At 46.2% G+C, this 20,898-nt stretch overlaps 1 protein-coding gene across 2 annotated transcripts in view; it reads left to right on the top strand.

The window, feature by feature from the left end:
• Positions 1–20,898, top strand: part of FERMT1 (FERM domain containing kindlin 1) — a 36,339-nt gene that overhangs the window by 9,180 nt on the left and 6,261 nt on the right. For both annotated transcript variants that reach the window (XM_063125861.1, XM_063125860.1), the window contains exons 3-10: positions 1,272–1,412; positions 3,804–4,017; positions 5,935–6,037; positions 6,367–6,474; positions 8,196–8,327; positions 9,063–9,112; positions 17,711–17,835; positions 19,032–19,138. In XM_063125861.1, coding sequence (XP_062981931.1) covers positions 1,272–1,412; positions 3,804–4,017; positions 5,935–6,037; positions 6,367–6,474; positions 8,196–8,327; positions 9,063–9,112; positions 17,711–17,835; positions 19,032–19,138 — 980 coding nt within the window. The remainder of the gene's footprint in view (positions 1–1,271; positions 1,413–3,803; positions 4,018–5,934; positions 6,038–6,366; positions 6,475–8,195; positions 8,328–9,062; positions 9,113–17,710; positions 17,836–19,031; positions 19,139–20,898) is intronic.

The following is a 20,898-nucleotide window of genomic DNA, read 5'->3' as shown; positions in this document are numbered from 1 at the left end:
TTGGTGCTTGAGTATTCCTAACCACAAATAAATAGTTATGGAGCTGATAAATTAGTTGAGCCTCCAGGAAGTATATATGAATGAACAGAATAAAGGCATTGTTTTCTGTAAGACTATAATTAAAGAATGGGAAGAGTAGGAAGTCCATAACACAACTGATGATGATTTTTTTAGTCCTATGATACTTCTACAATACCAGCAGTTCGTTCTGTTGCGTGAGCTGAGGAAACAAATCATGACCATATATATTTGGATCATGGTCTTTATTCGTGGGCACAGATGCAGCCCTGCAAACTATCATCTCAAGCAGGCAGACAGAATGCAAGGAGTTGCTAGGAAAGGGCTAGAAAAATAACACACAGTAGTACTGTTTGAATTGCTAGCTAGTAGGCAGTTAAGATTTGTTTTATTTTAATTTATTTTCCTGATTTATACGTGTTAAAATAACTGTAACTGATATAAAAAAATAAACCACATGGCATCAGTGTAAATGAAACCAGCATAAGGTTTATATTTATTTATATTTATAAATATTTCTAGGGTAGCTTACAAATAAAGCATTGTAAGCTTAGACAGCTCCCCTGGGCCAAGCTAATCCTGTAGGGTTGAAGTGTCATTGGTTTGGTTTATTGTTTATTTGGCAGGAGGGATCGTGATTGGAGGCCAAATAAGGCTTGATTAGCAGCAGGTCTGTGTGGCCAGGTGGTTCACCAGCTGCAGCCGGATCTAGAGGAACCAGACCATGCCTCAGTGACACATGCTCTGGTTATATCTAGGCTAGATCACTGTAATGCCAACTGCATGGACTGCCCCTTTAAGGATGGCCCAGAAACTTCAATCGGTATAGAACACTTACCCAACCTGGAGCTCTTCAGAGATGTTGGACTACAAACTCCCAATATAACCTAGCCAGAACTTCTGTAAGGCACCAGGTTGGGCAAGACTGGTCTAAAATGTGTCAGAAAGCAAGCTTGTTGGTGCCAGATGGTTGGAACATATTGCCCCCATCGCTGAATCTGTTACATTGGCTGCCTGTTTGTATCCAGACCCAATATAAAATGCTGGCCTTTTAAGCCTTGATCAGTGCGAGTCAGTTTATCGAAAGCCCACCAGCACTTATACGAGCCTGTCCAAACTTTGAGATCTTCTGAAGCTGTGCTGTGCTACCCAATAGAACCCAATCTGTCAAAGAAAAGGAACCCATAGTGAACGAAACCCTCGGTCTTTTCTGTCCTTTTCTTGTTTTAAGATGTTTGCGTTTTACCTTGCAGGTATTAGACGGTCAGAAGAACTTTCTCTGCTGAAACCACCCGAAGACACAAAAAAGAAGAAGAGAAAAGAGAAGGACAAAGAACCAGTCATAGAAAATATTTTAGATTTGCACAATTCTCCAGTGAGTTTGGGATTGCCAGGTAACATTCCAGTAGGTAGTACTGTGTTTATTTATTTTGCTTATTTCTTTGGCTGCCATCCCTGGCTTACAGAGGAGAAAAAGAAAAGTCCCTGTCCTGAGGAACGTAGCATCTACAATTCAGCACAGGTGAGGCCGTAGCAACCTTGGGTCCCTAGATGTTGTTGGACTACAACTATCACCATCTCTGACCATTGCTCATGCTGGTCAGGTGTGATGGCAAAGGCTGCCCTAGAGAGAGGAGAGGCATATGCACTCATTTCAGTTACATATATTTAGCCTTAGTAGGGGATGAGCACCAAGCGGCTGTGCCAAAGGAGTGTTTTAACTTCTTAAACTCTTTAGGGACAAGGAGAATGAAACAGCTCTTCACCATTTCCCGCTATTTCAAAGGATTTAGGCCTTCAGAGGAAACATAGGTCAAAACTCCAATCTCTTCCTTAACTCACACAGGCTTTCCCTTTATCTTCAGCATCTGGGTGGAACTCGTATATTAAGCTCAGTGGGCTGCTTCACATGTAATGCTAGGTAGGATTTAGCACTGCATCTGCAATACAGGGACAGTGATATTCACCTACCCGGGTCCGGCCTTACCATGAGCCACACTGAGCTACATGGATCAGGGGCTGATGAGAGTTGTGGTCCAACCTACAGGGCTGCCCTTTGCATCTTCCTCTCCCTGGCCAGCCAGTGCTGCTGCCGATGAGCCGTGGAGAGCTTCTCCTTTTGCTGCTGCTGCTGCAGGATTTGCCACTACAACTAAGTGCCTGGAGCAAGGCTTGTGGGGCTCTCCAGAGTGCCCGCCTCATGCCTCAGTCTGTAAAAGGGGTCCTTCCTTGGAGTGTGGCATTGTGGGTGAGGTGGCCCCAGAGAGTGCCTGTGCCACTATCACTTTGTTGCGATGGCAGCAGATACTGCTTAAAGTGACTTACTCAGAGAGCGTCATCACACGGGGGGGGGGGGGGGGAATCACGTTTGCTTACCGTCACTTCTCCGCCCACGTGTTTGTCCCTCATTGCTTCCTCTTTTGAAAGAAGAAGTAAACAACAGGCACATGGCCCATTCAGTGGGCCGTTATGATCGCGCTGCTTCTCCTGCACACAGCAGGAGATAGCGGCAACTTCCGTCTTTAACAATAAGTCGGACTTACTGGGGTGTTTTTTTGTGGCGTGAAGAAGACTAGAAGGGGCGGGAGGCGCGCAGGAGCCAGACGACATGAGAGGGACTCGCGGAAATCTGTGAGTGCCCAGTAACAAGCGTGTAATAAAACCCTCATCTGATGAAGCTCTCTGTGTGGCATTGTAAGGGCAGGGGGGATTTAACCCAGGAGCTGCCCTTCTGATGACACACACAGCCTTGTTACATGAGCAAGATATAGAGAGAATTGTTGAATACGCAGTTCTACACATGGTTTGTAGAACTCTCTGCCATCAGAATTAGTTATCGCCATCAATATGGCAAAAGCAGGTTGTGGGAGGACTAGACAGATGAAGAGTAATAACAGCTTATGGATAAGAGGCTAAAGATAGCTGTTCTGATGCACAGCGACATCTTTAGAGAGGCTGGGGTGGGTGACAAGGAATGCAGTAGTGCAGGCTTCCCAAACATGGTGCATTCCAGCTATATTAGACTGCAATTCCCACCATTCCTGGCTAGTGACTTGCTGGCAGGTGCTGATGGGAGTTGTAGTCCAACCAACACATCCAGAAGACACCAGATTGTGGAAGGCTGCAGTGCTGTATCAGTTCCGTACGATGTGCTCCATAGGCTTCGGAATACTGGGCAATGGTAATTGGTCTTACTTCGTAATTTCATTCTGCTCAGTGATTCAGCTGAAGTGAACCTAGGTAGCTACATAACCTTGGAAGCTTGAGTACAGCTCATCTCTGTAGCTCTACTTGTACAGATTATGGAAGTGGCTTTTCAGTTCCCAGTATCGGGCTGATCTTTGGGGGCTGTCAAAGCACCGAACGTTATCTCTGTGGATCTTAGTGCCTCATAAATGGCTGAATTTATGCCCAGAATCTGCCCCAAAACCCTTTTTCAGGACCACTACTGGATTCTGGAATATATGAAGCCTTAATAAGAGAAGTGTTCTTGTCTTACAACTTCAGTAAGCCTCTAACCCATCCTCGCAGGCCTAGAATCAAGGCAAGGAGCAGGGCTTATAGGGCAGATTGAATTTGGCTCCCTGTTGAAGCTTTTGCCCCTGCAACTCTTTGGAAGCTAAGCCCCAGGAAGAAATTCAACTCTTAATTCTTAATATAGACAGTATCTATTCGTATGCATATATAAATTTATTAATCTGTGTATAGATAGGAAAACTGGCTATTTTGATACTGGGTGATGTTGTAGACTGATTTTTCTTTCCTTCCTGTCTTCAATATTTTAGCTAGCCCAGGCTTATATAGTAAAACCATGACTCCCATTTATGATCCCGTCAGTGGTACACCTGTCTCTTCTTCCATCACATGGTTCGGCGACAGCCCTCTGGCGAAACAGAACTGGGGCAGCCTTGCTTTCAGCCACCCCAACTGCACACCGGAGACGCTTGCCAAAATGTACCAGCCTCGGACATTGGTCGACAAAGCAAAACTAAATGCCGGGTGAGGGCCACTACTGTTGAGCATCCGGATTTGCTAGTTTTGACATGCCAGGAACAATTGTGTGTATATGTGTGCGTGTGCTTATACAAGGAATTTCTGAATGATATCTAACCTACGGCTGCAATCTTGTTCACATTTACTCAGGAGTAAGCCCCCTTGAACTCAGTGCGATTTATTTCTGAGAAAGCATGTGTAAGATTGTGTTGTTCCAAAACATACGCTGGGGTGTTCCGAGTGAGCAATTATGTAGTATTTAAAAGCAGCAAAGATAAATGCTTTTAAAAAGATAGTAATTCTTTGAAAATTCCAGATCCTGGCATGCTGGTCATCTTCAGGCTGCTTTGCACATTAGGAGGCCAATGTGTGATGATGTACACAGTGCCATCAGTGTGCACGACCCATTAATGTGGGACATCACCCCAAAGGGAAAAGGCAGGAACCTGCCCTAGATTTCAGTAGAGCAGGCAATAGAAGAAGGGGAAAGACGAGTGCAGACATGAGAAAATCAAAACAAGAGAGCGAAGGAATGGGAGAGGCCCAGGTAACGGGTGAATCAGAGCAAATGCAGTCAGCATGCACTTTCAGTTGGTTTGAGAGGAGAACGAAAGGCTTAAACCAAAGGTTCCACAGAGAAGTGAGCCTCAAGGGGGGGGGGGTGAAAGGAGAGGAAAGTGGTGCCACCATGTAGGAGTTCTGGAAGGGACCTGTTAACTTGCCAGCTAGGCAAAGCTCCCGCTTGTGTGTAATTTTCTTTGTACGTCATTTGGTTACATCTTCAAAACACACATTTGTCTTTCAAATCACATAAGTGTTTGTCTCCCTTGAAATTACATTCTTAGTGTGTTGAGTGTGCTAAAGATGCAGCTATCCTAGATTGTCACAAGTTATCAAGAGATAAGTTGTCGGGGGTAGGAATTGGTTAGACAGGAGCAGTAACATTAGGTTGACCATATGAAAAGGAGGACAGGGCTCTTGTATCTTTAAAGTTGTATAGGAAAGGGAATTTCAGCAGGTGTCATTTTTATGCATACAGCACCTGGTGAAATTCCCTCCTTCATTATAAAAGTTAAGGCTGCAGCAGCCCTGCTCTCATTTGTATTGGGTCACTCTAGTATAGTTCCTGCAGCTTTAACTGTTGTGAAGAAGAAGAAATTTCACCAGGTGCTGCATGCATACAAATGGCACCTACTGAAATTCCCTTTTCTGTGCGACTGTTAAAGATACAGGAGACGTGGCCTCCTTACCACAATTATCCTTTCGCAGACCTCATGTGCACCTGTCATCTTTTCGGCGCCAGTTAAAGACCACCCTCTAATCCCAGGCTTTTAATGGTATATGATGAGGCATCTATGTCTGCTTTTTTAGAAAAGGCCTATTGTTTATTTAAACAACATTGTTTATTTACATCGTTTTTAGCTGTTTACATCGTTTTAATTTTTCTACAGTGAAATGTTTTAGACTATTTTTATCATGTTGTACTTTTATAAATTATTGTAAACTGCCCAGAGAGCTTCAGCTATGGGGTGGTACAGAAATGAAATAAATAATGGTAATACTAATGATAAAAATAACAACAACAATGTTCTCATTCCTCTATATTTCACACAGTGCCAGTGGTGAAACTGAAGAGCTTTCATACAGTGCTGTTTTAATATCTTTGACACATTTGTTTAATGTAGGCAAGTTTGCCCGTGCAAAAATACTACGGGACAATGGAGGGCTTTGTCTTCTACAGTCATCGCCTTGGTGTTAAAAAATGTACACAAACATTTAAAAGTGGCAATTTGCTGTATGCAAATGTCATTTGCAGGGTTATAAGCTAGGCCCTGTTCACTGTTGCTTCCAGATGCTTCACAAATTCACATTTTCCTTCCTGCTCAACACAGTTGAAAGCATGTGCTTTCCCTCTTCTTTCAGGTGGTTAGATTCCTCTCGGTCACTTATGGAACAGGGTTTCCAGGAGGATGATCAGCTTTCGTTACGCTTTAAATACTATTCTTTCTTCGATTTGAATGCAAAGGTAAGAAACTCTCAAGACTAGTCTTAATCGTCTGTCGTGACTGATGACTAGGGTTGTACTCATTATTTCGGTAATCCACAGCTCAAAGTTTTAGCCTACAACTCCCAACAGCCCTAGCCAGCATAGCCAGTGGTGAAGGATTATGGGATTTGTAGGCCAAAATCAACAACAGCAAACCACTGAAGCGCTACAAGTTACCCCTAAGGGGTAAAACCGCTTCAAGGTATGTGTGGAGGTGTTTGTACTGTTTGGCTGTTTGACGTGTGGTGGGCCTGCGTCAACTGTTGCCCACCTCCAACTCAACGTACCGTTGCTTCTTCTCTCTGCAGTATGATGCCGTGCGAATCAACCAGCTGTACGAACAAGCCCGGTGGGCTATTCTGCTGGAAGAAATAGACTGTACGGAGGAAGAGACCTTCATCTTTGCTGCACTGCAGGTATGTACTTGATCTTAAGTTGACAAACCAGTTTTCCCTGGCACCTGCCAGGACATGAACACAATGAACAGAGCACCGATTGATTGTTCCCAAGTGAGGTCTTTTGCCCCCCCCCCCCGCCCCCACTCATTTCAGTAGCAATTAACTGGTTTGCTGTTTGAAACTCTGTTTATTCCTACATCAATAATTAACAGGAGCCCTGACGTTTTACGGCAGCAACCGGTTGTTAAAGTTTTGTAGAGCAAAACTACTGGATCCCTGCCTGCCCGAAAAGGGATTGTTCTGCTCTCCTGGCTTCCAAGCAATGGAAAATTCCAGCTGTAGCCCTAAGGCAGGAGGGCAGAACTTCTTTCAGTCCAAGGGCTGAATTCAATGCTGGAAAAGCTTTCAGGGGCCGCATTTCCATGGTGGGCAGGGCCAAAAGCAAAGGGGGCGGAGCTGAAGGCAAAAGGGTGGGGCCAAAATGCAAAAAAAATGCCAGTGTATTGCACCTAAAGCTCTTCCTTCCAGTTAACTAAGCCTTAGGAGAGGCATCTCAGCCTTTTAGAATGGGGGAAATGCATCAAAGCCAGGAAGCTACCAAACTATTGGTAGGGGGGGAGGAAGGGGGGACCAGCACCATGGGCATCTGGGGAGACCCGGAGGGCCAGGGTGGGACCCCAGGGGGGCAGGATTTGGCCCCTGGGACCACGGTTTCCCCATTCCTGCACAAAGGGGTTTAATTTCTTTTGGATAAGAGAAAGCACTGGGAGACTTACGACATCTCTGTAAATAAGTCCTTTATTTACAAGTATGCAAGCAGCAAACAAGTGCAAGCCAACAGGCACTTCTGTAGCCTGCAGCACGTCTGTTGATCTCTGCAAGAGATCCCCAGAGAGCAACTTGTGCCCCGCAAGACTTCACCCCAATTTCTTGCTGCTAACTCCAGCTAGAACCACCCAGTTCTAGGGGGGACTGCGGAAGATATCCTGTTTGTTGACAACGTCATGAAATCGACCCACAAATTTCAGTGAGTGGCCAGTCACGAGCGTGCTTTAAATCGCTCAATTAGAGAAGCCCTTCATCTCTGTTCACTGCTCACCCTTGTTCTGCACATGCAGAGAGGCTGAGGGCAAAACCAGAGGGCACATGGCACAATCCCATTCACCCCTTCCCATCCATGTATTCACATTTACTGATACGTTGCATGAACGAAAGCTATGGAAAAGAAAGAAAACAGAGAACACACACACAAACACACAGGGAAGGAGGGAGGTGGGAGATTGGAAGGAAAGTGAAAGCAAAGACGGTGTAAGGCTAACTGCTCTGAGAAAGAAATCTGTGAAGGGAGTCAAGGAAGCCTCTCCTTGGCCTGATCTACACCAAACTGTTTATAACACTTTAAAAACATTATGAAAATGGTATAAGTAATGTGTCCTGGGCCTGAACAGTTGTCATAACCATTATAAACCATTATAAGCAGTAGTGTAGATCTTGCCCTTATCTTACGAGAGAGAACCAAGGGATGCAGCCAGCCAGCCAAGAGCACCATCACCAACCAGTTGTATTTTATGAATGTTCTGAGCCATTTGGGGGACTGGTCAAAAGGTGGATACAAATCCAATCCATCAGTAAATCTCATTTCAAAAGGGATTGCGACACACATACTGCAAATTCCTCCTGGCTATGTGGAGTCCCCTCAGGTCCACCTCCGTGTCTTTGTCTTGCTATCTTTATTGTAGTATCACGTCAGCAAGCTGATGGTATCGACAGGGTCGCAGGATTTCACAACCGAAGCTGAAACGGATGAAGTGGAGGCCGCTCTTTCTAATCTGGAAGTCACGCTAGAGGGTGGGAAAACAGAGAGTATGTTGGTATGTCACGCACATGGCTGTAGGGCTCATAGGTTCAAGACAAGGTGGGCAGAGGGGTGAAGGGGGCGGTGGTTTGTCACTATGCGTGTCTCAAGCTACATCCGGTACATCACGGTTGGGCAACTTTTGGCCCTCAAAATGTTTTGGCCTACAGCTCCCATGATCCCTCACCTTTGGCTCAGCTAGCTATGGCTGATAGGAGCTGTAGGCAAGGAAAGACTCCTGCCTGAAACCCTGGAGAGCCAATGCCAGTCAGTGTTGACAATACTGGGCTAGATGGACTCAGGGTCTGACTCAATCAGGCAGCTTCCTATGTTCCTAACTTCTGGAGAGTCAAGCTGCCCACCCCTACAATAGAGGTAGCCCCTCTTGTAATCATATTCCACGTCTCCTATAGTTGCGATTCTCATAATGAAATCAATGTTCTTAGCGGGGCGTGGATTGTGCTTGACTCAGGCTCAGCTGAGATTTTCATAAAGAAAAACGTTTGTTGGCGCGTTATACTCTGGGACACAAAACCTCTCCCAAATTTAAAAGGCCATCATTGGTTGGTTTGTGGCATGTGAAAATGTAAATTGGTCCATTGAGCGGGGATTAAAGAAATATTATAGAGCAGGGGCAAAAAAACATCAAGCAGCCAGCTATAATAGGGAACATAGTCCACACTGTGATCAATATATGTGCTAGATAATACCTAGAAGTGTCTTGTATTAAAATAATTCTGGTTGTCTGTAGGAGGATATCACTGACATACCAAAGCTTGCAGATAACCTCAAGCTATTTAGGTAAGTGAAAAAGAAGTGACGCAAATAACAACACTATTACTTGGTTTTATTTAATCGTAACTCTACAGAAATTAACTGTGCTGTAATATGAGCACTAATACGAGAAGAATATCTCACATGCCTGTGTAAAAAGTGGCAGAATTCATGTATTCTCTGATTTGGTGAAGCTCTGTCTTTTCATTGTATCAAATGTGATTTCAGTAGGACTGGAAATGTATTTATGTATGTCTTTATTTAGCACATGTATATGCCACCATTCTATTTGAAAAAAACTTCCACGAAGCCTCACATTATTATTATTATTATTATTATTATTATTATTATTATTATTATTATTTCTTACCCGCCTCTCTGTTTGGATCGAGGTGAGGAACAACAATAAGTATAAATACATAAAATTGATTAAAAACATAGTACACATTATTAAAACATCCTAAAATATAATTTAAACAATAAAATAATATACAGTAAAGCTCCGCAATTAAAATCCATAGAAAGCAATATTGCATGAAGAGTAATGTGTTTTCTCATGTGGGATTTTTTATTTATTTATTATTATTTTTTTATTGAAATTGACTATATGTACACATAGAAATTATTATCCAAAATCTTGTTTAAGGGTGAGATTCGCAAGTGTTTTGGAGGAGCAGGAGGGCCAAGTGTGCAGCAAGGAGGAATACTATCAAATGTCAGGCTGGACATCAGGAAAAACTTCCTGACTGTTAGAGCAGTACGACAATGGAACCAGTTACCTAGGGAGGTTGTGGGCTCTCCCACACTAGAGGCATTCAAGAGGCAGCTGGACAACCATCTGTCAGGGATGCTTTAGGGTGGATTCCTGCACTGAGCGGGGGGTTGGACTCGATGACCTTATAGGCCCCTTCCAACTCTACTATTCTATGATTCTATGAAATGTGATGATATTAAACTTTAAAGCTTTAACCTGTTTCCATGCCACATCTCAAGGACCATCTTCTCCCCCATAAACCTGCCTAAACAGTAAGTTCTTCTCCTAAGACCCTCATTTGTGTCTTCCTGCATTCAGAAGTTGGCAGCGGCCCTGTTAGGGTGGCCACTTATGCATTTCAACAAAAGAGGATGCACACCACTGAAAAAGAGGAGAAAAATGAGTAGGCTAGTTGGAATGCATATGTACAAATTTAGAAATAATTACTAAAATTTAAATTTTAGAAGTGGCAAGCCAATTAATTCCGCATCCAAATCATCCCAAGTATATTCTTCAATTAATCTGCGTGCCACCACCCATCACCCAAATTAGTTGTTCTTCCATTAATTTACCCCAAGTTAATTTCCCACCTGGGGGACCCAGATCCAGATGAAAAATCAATTTCATTTCAGTTAAAGTACCTTATTAATGAATTATGACATCATCCCCCACTCCCAATTATATAGAGTGTTCCGTTAACTTGACACAGGAAAGAAATTGTGAAGTTGGGGGTTGCTATGAGATAACGTGGCCAGTGATATGGCTGTCTCTGTATTTTCTTTTCTTTTTTCCTTAATAAGCCAAAGGCAAGCTGGAAGCTTCTTTTTTTAAAAAAAAAAAAAACCCAGTAAAATGACAGCTGGAAAGGGGGTTCCACTCAGGAGGTTCCAGTGAAAATCATCCCCCACAGTCGTAAAAAAAGAAAAGAAAAAGTTGTTGCTGAAAACTATTTATTTAACGGAATGTGTGGTTTGACTGTTAGACTGGCTCAAAATGGAGGAAAATGCCTTAAATTAACACGTATAAAAAAATAGCTATGGATTCCGGAGAAATCCACAATGGATTCAAGTGAGTTCAGGTTTCTGTGAATCCGATTCTGCAGTTAAACAGCTTTTCCCAAGCTGTGTGGTTTCCACAGAAGTGTGGACTGTTGTTGTTTTTACTTTAGTTGAGGGATTTGTACAAATTGGCATTTACACAAGTTCACACTCGTGCTAATCTACATTTGCAAACAGGAACGAAATTGTCATACACCCTAAAAAAATTAAAATCCAGTTATATCAATAAGTGAATTATGGGACGAAAAATGCCTGACAATCCATGAAACACAGAACTGATTTAACAAAATCTGTACACCCCTAAACAGAGCACCCAGGAACAAAATTCCATCTGATTTACAATACAAGGGTAGGGTGTTTCAGGCTGCAAGCCTAAACAAGTTTACTAGGGAGTAGCCCTCACTAAACACAGTGGGACATGCTTTTGAGTAAACTTGCATGGGATGCTCTATGAATTGATTAGTATTAATATAATGGTCTCTTTTCTTGTTCATGGCGGGTTTTCTAGACTGACATGATGGGCTTTTCCAGGTCATGCTGTCTTTTGCTGATTCAGGAATTTCCTGACAATTTAGCATGTATGACTGCTTTCTGGATGTTGGTGCGAATGTATTTTGGTAGGCCCAGTTTCCAAAGGTTTTCTGCATAGTTTTTTGATGTGATGCCAGTGACTGATGTGACATCATCATCATCATCATCATCATCATTATTATTATTATTAGCCTTGCAAGGAACCCAAGGCGGCTTACATGCTCCTCCTCCGCTCCATTTTTTTCTCATAACAACTGTTAGACTGAGAGCCAGTGACTGGCCCAAAGTCACCCAGTGAGCTTCATGTTGAAGTGAGGACTAGAACCCGGATCTCCCGTGTCCCAGTCCAATACTTTAACCACTGCACAACACTGGCTGTCTAAGAAACATTATTTGTTGTAGAAGGGATGTATCCAGTGGTTTTTGTCAACCAGTGGATTCCCTCTCCCATGTGGGGAAGGGCGGGGGCTGTCACGTTCCCCAGCCTTGACTGGTCCTCTGGCTCTGAAGAGGACTTGGAAGCAGAGAAGACTCCCTCCACTAATCCAGCCCCCGATAGGCCAAGGATCCTGGCTCAATCCCTGGCATCTCCAGGTAGGGCTAGGAAAGGATCCAGATGGAAACCCTGGAAAGCTACTGCCATTCAGTGTTGACAATACTGGACTAGATGGGCTAATGGTATAAGACAGCTTCCTGTTTTCTGCCACATTCCATGAAATCTGCTTTGGAGGGTTGGGGGACCCTCTGGACAGACTTGGGGTCAGGGAGAGGAAGCCACATTATGTACATTGGATACCTTATTGCAGTTTGAAATCGTTCACACCTGAAACAGTCTAACCTTACGTGTGGCGCAATCCTCCCAGGACCACCCCTACCATCAGGGCCGGCGCTACCATAGAGGCTACTCAGGCGGCCGCCTAGAGCGCCAAGGTGGGGGGGCGCCGAACACCGCACCCAGAACCCGCTCTCCCACAGCAGCTCTGAGAGGGCGGCTTCCAGGCGCGCCGTTCCGAAGCTGCCCGCCCGCCCCAGCATCCTGGTTTCGCTTTGTCTAGGCGCCCACCCAGCCGTAACGAAGCCAGGACGCTGGGGCGGGCAGGTGGCTTCGGAACAGCGCGCCTGGAAGTTGCTCTCCCAGAGCGGCTTCCGGCCAGGCGCGCCATTCCGAAGCTGCCCGCCCGCCGGCCCCCCCCACCCCAGCATCCTGGCTTCACTTCAGCTGGGCACCCACCCAGCCAAAGTGAAGCCCCCCGCCCCTGTCCCCCAGCGTCCTGGCTTTGCTTCAGCTGGGCGGGCGAGATGGCGCCCCGCACCCAGGTACGCTGGGGTAGGGGTGGATGGATGAAAGCAGCTCACCTGCCTAGGGCACAAAATAGTCTGGCAGCTGCCCTGCCTACCATTAGGCAAAGTGAGGCAGTTGCCTTAGGGAACAGGTGCTGGGAGGTGTCAGGAAGGTGCTGGTTCTAACAAGGGAACATTGTACCTGTTGTTATTTGGATTTTTTCCCTAGTGAACCAACACAGCCGCCTACAATTTTTGTCTGCATGGTTGTAGGTGTATCTTTAAATGAGTATGAATTACAGCTGTGTGCAAACAAAGTATCCACTTACGTTATCAATTGTATGTGTTCATAATCAAACTGAACTTTCCAAAGATTCAAATAAAGTCCCATTATAGGTTGCTTTATTTGCACTGGCGCTAGTTTTTGCTTCCATTGAAGTGACTAATTCAAACCTTTATTTCTACGGAAGGCTGAGATAAAAGAACATAAAGCTTTGAACTCTGGTTCAAAGTGTTTGCTTTTACTAATAGGTCATGACATTTTCCGCAGAAAGGAAGGGGTCTCTTCAAAGGGGATTGGATCATTTTCAAACCTCTAGAAGATCATTCCTATTCAAATGCAAGTGACCAAGAATAGCAAATATATGTGAAAGATTATGTGACAGCTTTGAACATCTGTTATTTATATATCAAGGCCATATAAAAGCAGCTAACCAGCCCCAAAGATATCACTCCTAAACAGCCAAGTTCTAATGTATATGATGAAAAGATGAAACGCATGTTGTAAAATGGGTCCTCCTGGGCAGGGGATTTCAAGGAACAAAACAAAACAAAAACTGGTGTAAATACCAAGAAGATCCTGCTCTGAATCCCTACCAGTCTCAACTCTGGCAAGCAAGGGGATCTGGAGCAGAGAATGGGGAGGAAGGAATAGGTAGGAAAAGTGTTTGTCCCTCTTTAACTGCTCTGGGCCTAAGCCATTTAGGTCTTTAAGGGTGTGAATCCTATGCTTGCTTAGATACAAAAAAAGTCCTACAACTTCCAGCATGCCCTAACCAGCCATTCTGGCCAGGGGATGCTGAGGGTTGTAAGACTTACTTATGTCTAAACATGCATAGGGTTGCACTCTAAAGGTATTAAACAGCACCTTGCAGTAGGCTGAGAAATAAGCTCTCGTTCTTCCCTTTAAAGATCTTTATTGACCATTTTAAGGCTAATATCTGCCAGCTGGACTTAATTGCATAGGAATTATACATTTTAAGAAAGGTTTAAGACAGGGGTGCAGAACCGCTCAAGCCCACAGGGTGAATCAGGCCCATCTGGGGTCCTAATCTACCCCCCTCGGGGTCCCTAGATGGCCGCATCCCCTGACCCCACCCCCTTTCCTCCAACCACTGATGATTTGGTGGTTTCCTGGCTTTTGCATGATTTTTCCCCCTCCTAAAAGGTTGCAATGCCTTTCCTAAGACTTCCTGGCAGGTAAGAGCTTTGAGCTAAAAGATGCTGGTGTTTTTGGTATTTCAGCCTCACCCACCATTGGAACGTATGAGCCCCTGGGAAATTACCTGAAATTGAATTTGGCCCTCAGGCTGAAAGAGGTTCAACTCCACCCCTCCCCCAGTTGTTAAGAGGAGAACAACTGATTATTTATTTATTTATTTATTTATTTATCATACTTATACCCCGCTCCTCAGCCAAAAAAGGTTCTCGGAGCGGCTTACACTTAGCAAAAAAGACAGTCCCTGCCCTCAGGCTTACAATCTAATAAAGACATGACACACAAGGAAAAGGAGTCAAGGAGGGAGGGAGGGAGGAGAGAGAGAGAGAGAGAGAGTCCAGCAGGAGCAGGTCCCGATGTTACTTCTGCCTGCTCCTGTCCCCTCGGTCCTTCTTCTTCCCCACAGGGCCAAGATGGCAGTTTGCCCTGGGGGGGGGGGGGAAGAGTCCAGCAGGAGCAGGCCCCGATGTTACTTCTGCCTGCTCCTGTCCCCTCGGTCCTTCTTCTTCCCCACAGGGCCAAGATGGCAGTTTGCCCTGTGGGGGTGGGGGAAGAGTCCAGCAGGAGCAGGTCCCGATGTTACTTCTGCCTGCTCCTGTCCCCTCGGTCCTTCTTCTTCCCCACAGGGCCAAGATGGCAGTTTGCCCTGGGGGGGGGGGGGGGAAGAGTCCAGCAGGAGCAGGCCCCGATGTTACTTCTGCCTGCTCCTGTCCCCTCGGTCCTTCTTCTTCCCCACAGGGCCAAGATGGCAGTTTGCCCTGTGGGGGGGGGAGGAGTCCAGCAGGAGCAGGCCCCGATGTTACTTCTGCCTGCTCCTGTCCCCTCGGTCCTTCTTCTTCCCCACAGGGCCAAGATGGCAGTTTGCCCTGTGGGGGGGGGGAATAGTCCAGCAGGAGCAGGCCCCGATGTTACTTCTGCCTGCTCCTGTCTCCTCAGTCCTTCTTCTTCCCCACAGGGCCAAGATGGCAGTTTGCCCTGTGGGGGGGGGAGGAGTCCAGCAGGAGCAGGCCCCAATGTTACTTCTGCCTGCTCCTGTCCCCTCGGTCCTTCTTCTTCCCCACAGGGCCAAGATGGCAGTTTGCCCTGTGGGGGGGGGGGGAATAGTCCAGCAGGAGCAGGCCCTGATGTTACTTCTGCCTGCTCCTGTTCCCTCGGTCCTTCTTCTTCCCCACAGGGCCAAGATGGCAGTTTGCCCTGTGGGGGGGGGGAGGAGTCCAGCAGGAGCAGGCCCCGATGTTACTTCTGCCTGCTCCTGTCCCCTCGGTCCTTCTTCTTCCCCACAGGGCCAAGATGGCAGTTTGCCCTGTGGGGGGGGGAATAGTCCAGCAGGAGCAGGCCCCGATGTTACTTCTGCCTGCTCCTGTCTCCTCAGTCCTTCTTCTTCCCCACAGGGCCAAGATGGCAGTTTGCCCTGTGGGGGGGGGGAGGAGTCCAGCAGGAGCAGGCCCCAATGTTACTTCTGCCTGCTCCTGTCCCCTCGGTCCTTCTTCTTCCCCACAGGGCCAAGATGGCAGTTTGCCCTGTGGGGGGGGGGGGGAATAGTCCAGCAGGAGCAGGCCCCGATGTTACTTCTGCCTGCTCCTGTCCCCTCGGTCCTTCTTCTTCCCCACAGGGCCAAGATGGCAGTTTGCCCTGTGGGGGGGGGGGAGGAGTCCAGCAGGAGCAGGCCCCGATGTTACTTCTGCCTGCTCCTGTCCCCTCGGTCCTTCTTCTTCCCCACAGGGCCAAGATGGCAGTTTGCCCTGTGTGGGGGGGGAAGAGTCCAGCAGGAGCAGGCCCCGATGTTACTTCTGCCTGCTCCTGTCCCCTCGGTCCTTCTTCTTCCCCACAGGGCCAAGATGGCAGTTTGCCCTGTGGGGGGGGGAAGAGTCCAGCAGGAGCAGGCCCCGATGTTACTTCTGCCTGCTCCTGTCCCCTCGGTCCTTCTTCTTCCCCACAGGGCCAAGATGGCAGTTTGCCCTGTGGGGGGGGGGGAATAGTCCAGCAGGAGCAGGCCCCGATGTTACTTCTGCCTGCTCCTGTCCCCTCGGTCCTTCTTCTTCCCCACAGGGCCAAGATGGCAGTTTGCCCTGTGGGGGGGGAGGAGTCCAGCAGGAGCAGGCCCCGATGTTACTTCTGCCTGCTCCTGTCCCCTCGGTCCTTCTTCTTCCCCACAGGGCCAAGATGGCAGTTTGCCCTGTGGGGGGGGGGGGGGAATAGTCCAGCAGGAGCAGGCCCCGATGTTACTTCTGCCTGCTCCTGTCCCCTCGGTCCTTCTTCTTCCCCACAGGGCCAAGATGGCAGTTTGCCCTGGGGGGGGGGGAAGAGTCCAGCAGGAGCAGGCCCCGATGTTACTTCTGCCTGCTCCTGTCCCCTCGGTCCTTCTTCTTCCCCACAGGGCCAAGATGGCAGTTTGCCCTGTGGGGGGGGGGGGGGAAGAGTCCAGCAGGAGCAGGCCCTGATGTTACTTCTGCCTGCTCCTGTCCCCTCGGTCCTTCTTCTTCCCCACAGGGCCAAGATGGCAGTTTGCCCTGTGGGGGGGGGGGAGGAGTCCAGCAGGAGCAGGCCCCGATGTTACTTCTGCCTGCTCCTGTCCCCTCGGTCCTTCTTCTTCCCCACAGGGCCAAGATGGCAGTTTGCCCTGTGGGGGGGGAGGAGTCCAGCAGGAGCAGGCCCCGATGTTACTTCTGCCTGCTCCTGTCCCCTCGGTCCTTCTTCTTCCCCACAGGGCCAAGATGGCAGTTTGCCCTGTGGGGGGGGGGGAAGAGTCCAGCAGGAGCAGGCCCTGATGTTACTTCTGCCTGCTCCTGTCTCCTCAGTCCTTCTTCTTCCCCATTGATTAAAGAAGTGTGTTTAGATTATCTCTTAGATATTAATGATTACTTCAGTACAGATGTTCCCAAATGTTGCCTTGGTGAGCACCTGTTAACACCCACTAGGCATTTAAGAACCTTTGCTATTGAGCCATTGCGTTAAGAAGAAGGTGATGTTTATGGCTGGTTATGGTGCGTTATGTGATGGATAGAAATGTATGAGATGTAAGGACAACAAGTTTGGAATGAGCATGGACTGCACATTCCACTCAGTACCACTATAACAACTGCACCAAAAAACACCTGCATTCTGCTTGTTACCTATATTGTGGGTGCCTCATTTTTCCTGTTCAACTCACAAGTGTCAAAATTGGAAAATGGAAAATTGCTTGCCCTGAGTAGAAGTCAGACAGCCGTGTAAACTGCCTAGATGGTTTGATAAATAGGAGGTGTTTAGTTGGCCTGTAGTTCTACCAGGAACTGCGTTTTGAGGTGTAAAATAATTGTGCTTTAAAATTACTTGGATTTTGTTCCAAACTGTAAGGATGTTTGCTCCTCTCCGTTAAAGCAGCACTGAGAAAAGCCAGTCAAGTCAGCAAGTGACACCCTCGAGAGCTTCCCTAATATGCTGGGCAATAAACTCTGACTCAAGGTGTTGGTAAATAGTCTAATTAGCAAAGAGAACTGATGCAATTATTCTTTTACTTGCAGATCCAAAAAATTGACACTGAAAGCCTTTAAGCAATATTGGTTTGTCTTCAAAGACACCTCGGTGTCCTATTTTAAAAACAAAGATGCTGAATATGGAGAACCCATTGAGAAGCTCAGCCTCAGAGGTAGGGGTGGCATTTTCATGTGGCATTTCATATCATGCAGCTCCTTGTACACGGGGAGGGGGGATCTCCTGGCACAATGCACAGGACAAACCTGTCAATGTCAGTTTCTCCCAGTTCCTCATTTTTATAGTCTTATGTATCTACTACCCCATTTCTGCAACAGTTTTTGATTTTTTTAAAGAAAAAACTCCACGCAACAGTTGGAGCATTTTTCTAACATGCACCTTGTTGTAGGTATTTTTGCCTAACATGCACATTTTCTGCAAGCCGTTTTTCTTTAATTTCATGCTGTTTTGTATGGCTTTCTCACTAACGCAGGCATTTTGTGTACGGTTTTTCCTAAGAGATGCATTTTTTTCTGTGCAAATATGAAGGGATAACTGTGTTCCATTTGCATATTGAAAGTGCGCATTTGGTAAGTTCTTATCAAAATGCGAACTGAATGAAATTCTCCAGATCTCTGTTTGTGGGATGCATACACATCTACACAATGATGTGTATGCATCATTGCATACACATCATTGCTTTTATACAATGCTTTGATTTAATCTACTTTCTAAATCATCTTTATTGCTTTAGCACTGCTTATTCCCAAATGATTTAAGGATGATAACGTTTGTGATGACAGTGTGATTTGCTTAATACCTGTTAGATCTCTGGGCAGCCCTATGACAAAGCAAGTGGACAAGGTGACACTGAGGTTCTATGATTCTATACCAGGGATGGGCAACTTTTGACCCTCCAGATGTTTTGGCCTACAACTCCCATCAGCCCTAGCCATTAGTGAGGACTGATGGGAGTTGTAGGCCAAAACATCTGGAGGGCCACATGTTGTCCACCCCTGTACTAGAAGATTGCCCCTGGCCTAAAATCTTATTCACTTCTTCAGTATAACAACAAATTCCATGTATTGACATATATACCATGTAGATGAACCTAACCAAATTAATTTAAGTACTTCCAAATTCAGGGCTCTGGTAATAGATACGGGATGAAATGCGTCCTTGTCTTTTAGCAATATAGTGGTTTATACTTTTAAGAAATGGTCTTATTTCCTGTTTTATATGTTGGTCTTTTTTTTTTTAATATACTCTTCTGATTTCCTTTCAAGTTCTCCTATCATCCTTGTCACTCATCTTTAAAAGCAGATAAAAGTATAACCTCACTTATGACTTCTCATGTGTTCTGTCATTCAGGATGTGAAATTGTCCCCGATGTAAGTGTGTCAGGGAAAAAATATGGCATTAAGTTACTTATCCCTGTTGCTGATGGAATGAATGAAGTACACTTGAGATGTGATAACGTGAGTAGCAAAATAGCTGACTGATCCTGAAGGAGGGTTTGCTCTGCTTTGGGTGCGTTATAATCACGCGTGGGAAGTGGACTGAAGGTCCCTGGGCCTGGCTGCCATTGGAAAGCACATAAATATTCCCAGTCAGTCATGGCATGTGCACAGTAATGGGAACTGGGCAGGGAATGAAGTCACAATAAAATAGAAACAACCGTAAACCAGACCTCAGGTTGACTTGCATGTATCGGCTTTGATTTATATGTCCTTGCAATGCAGGCAGGGAGTGGGGATATTTCAATCAATTATTATTTATTACAGTCGCAGACCAGCAAAATCATTATAAAACATACAAGGGATAAATAAGATGTGACATAAAAACAAAATGCAGCTTTGTGAAGTTCCTTCTCTCAGGAGGATTGCAACGTTGTTTTTCTAATTTGTATTGAGGTCATAAAAAACTTAGAGACCCTTTCAGTAATATGGGAGGACACATCCCTTAAACAAATTAATACCAAAGTTGTGGGGTTACATCCAGAGAAGGCTGTTAACAATGAAAAGATTAGCTTCCTTCTGCATGCCTCACACATGTTACAATGCAAAACGACATGTTCGACAGATTCTGTTGCTCCAGAGCCACAGGGACGTATCCGTTCATTAACCGGGATTTTACTAAATCGTCCTTCTAGTAGTGCTGATGGCAACACATTAAAGCGAGCCAGGGTAAATGCTCTTCTAAAGTGGGGATATTCATGTGGAGGCTCTATGTAGACAGAAGGATGAGGACAGTGTCTGGGTGGAATGGCAGCATTGTCTGATGGGAAACATCCAGAGCAGCCTTCTCCAACGTGGTGCACTCCGGAAACATTGGACTACAACTCCCAGTATCCCTCCGATCAGCCTCACCCATGGGATTGTATCAAACCCGTGCAGCCCCAAACTCTGTGAAATTGCACCGCAGAGAAGCTGTTCCCTCATGGCTGCAGGTACATGTGAAGTGGGAGCTTAATATAGGTAATTTTCTCCTGCCTGGTATAATTTATTTCAGTGGCCCTGTGTTGAATTTCTTGGTCACAGACCTTAGAAGGGATTTTAAGAGCATAATACCGAGCTGCCAGGAAAAGGCCTCCAGAGGATGGAAACTGTGTGTGCTTGACTGCAGCCTTCCCCAAACCTGGTTCCCTCCAGATGTTTTGGACTTCCAGCCAGCATGATTAAGAGTCAGGGGTGCTAGGAGTTGTAGTCCAAAACGTCTTGAAAGAACCTGGTTGGGGAAGGGTGCTTTACTGTAACTTTTGAGGCACTGCTTCAAAATTAACGCTGAGGTGACGACATTATGCCCCTTCCCACTCTCCAGCCTGAAGCTTTTGCAATTCATCTCCCCCAACCTTCCCCACCCCCAAATGTATTGCTGGATAGATCCTAGATCCATCAGTAATTCTCCCTACTATACCAAACAGTAACTACATGAGCAGTGGACAGTTTCAGGTAATCTACAGTGGTTAAGAATGATACACAAAGGTGGATGCCATCTGATACCAGCAAATTGGGCCACGGGTAGCTCTCTACCAGCCCTAACCATCATAGCCAAGGGTAAGGGATGATGGGAGTTGCAGTCCAACTCCTAGAGGGCCACAAGTAGCCCATCCCTGAACTAGACTAAGAACATAAGAGGAGCCTAGTGGTATCAGACCGGAAGTCCATCTAGGCAACTATCCTGCTTTCCACAGTGGCCAACCAGATAATTCTGGGAGGCCCACAAGTGGGGCAGGAAG

This window comes from Elgaria multicarinata, chromosome 4, assembly GCF_023053635.1.
Source record: "Elgaria multicarinata webbii isolate HBS135686 ecotype San Diego chromosome 4, rElgMul1.1.pri, whole genome shotgun sequence".
Lineage (NCBI taxonomy): Eukaryota > Metazoa > Chordata > Lepidosauria > Squamata > Anguidae > Elgaria > Elgaria multicarinata.
This window is presented reverse-complemented; position numbering and strand designations above follow the sequence as displayed.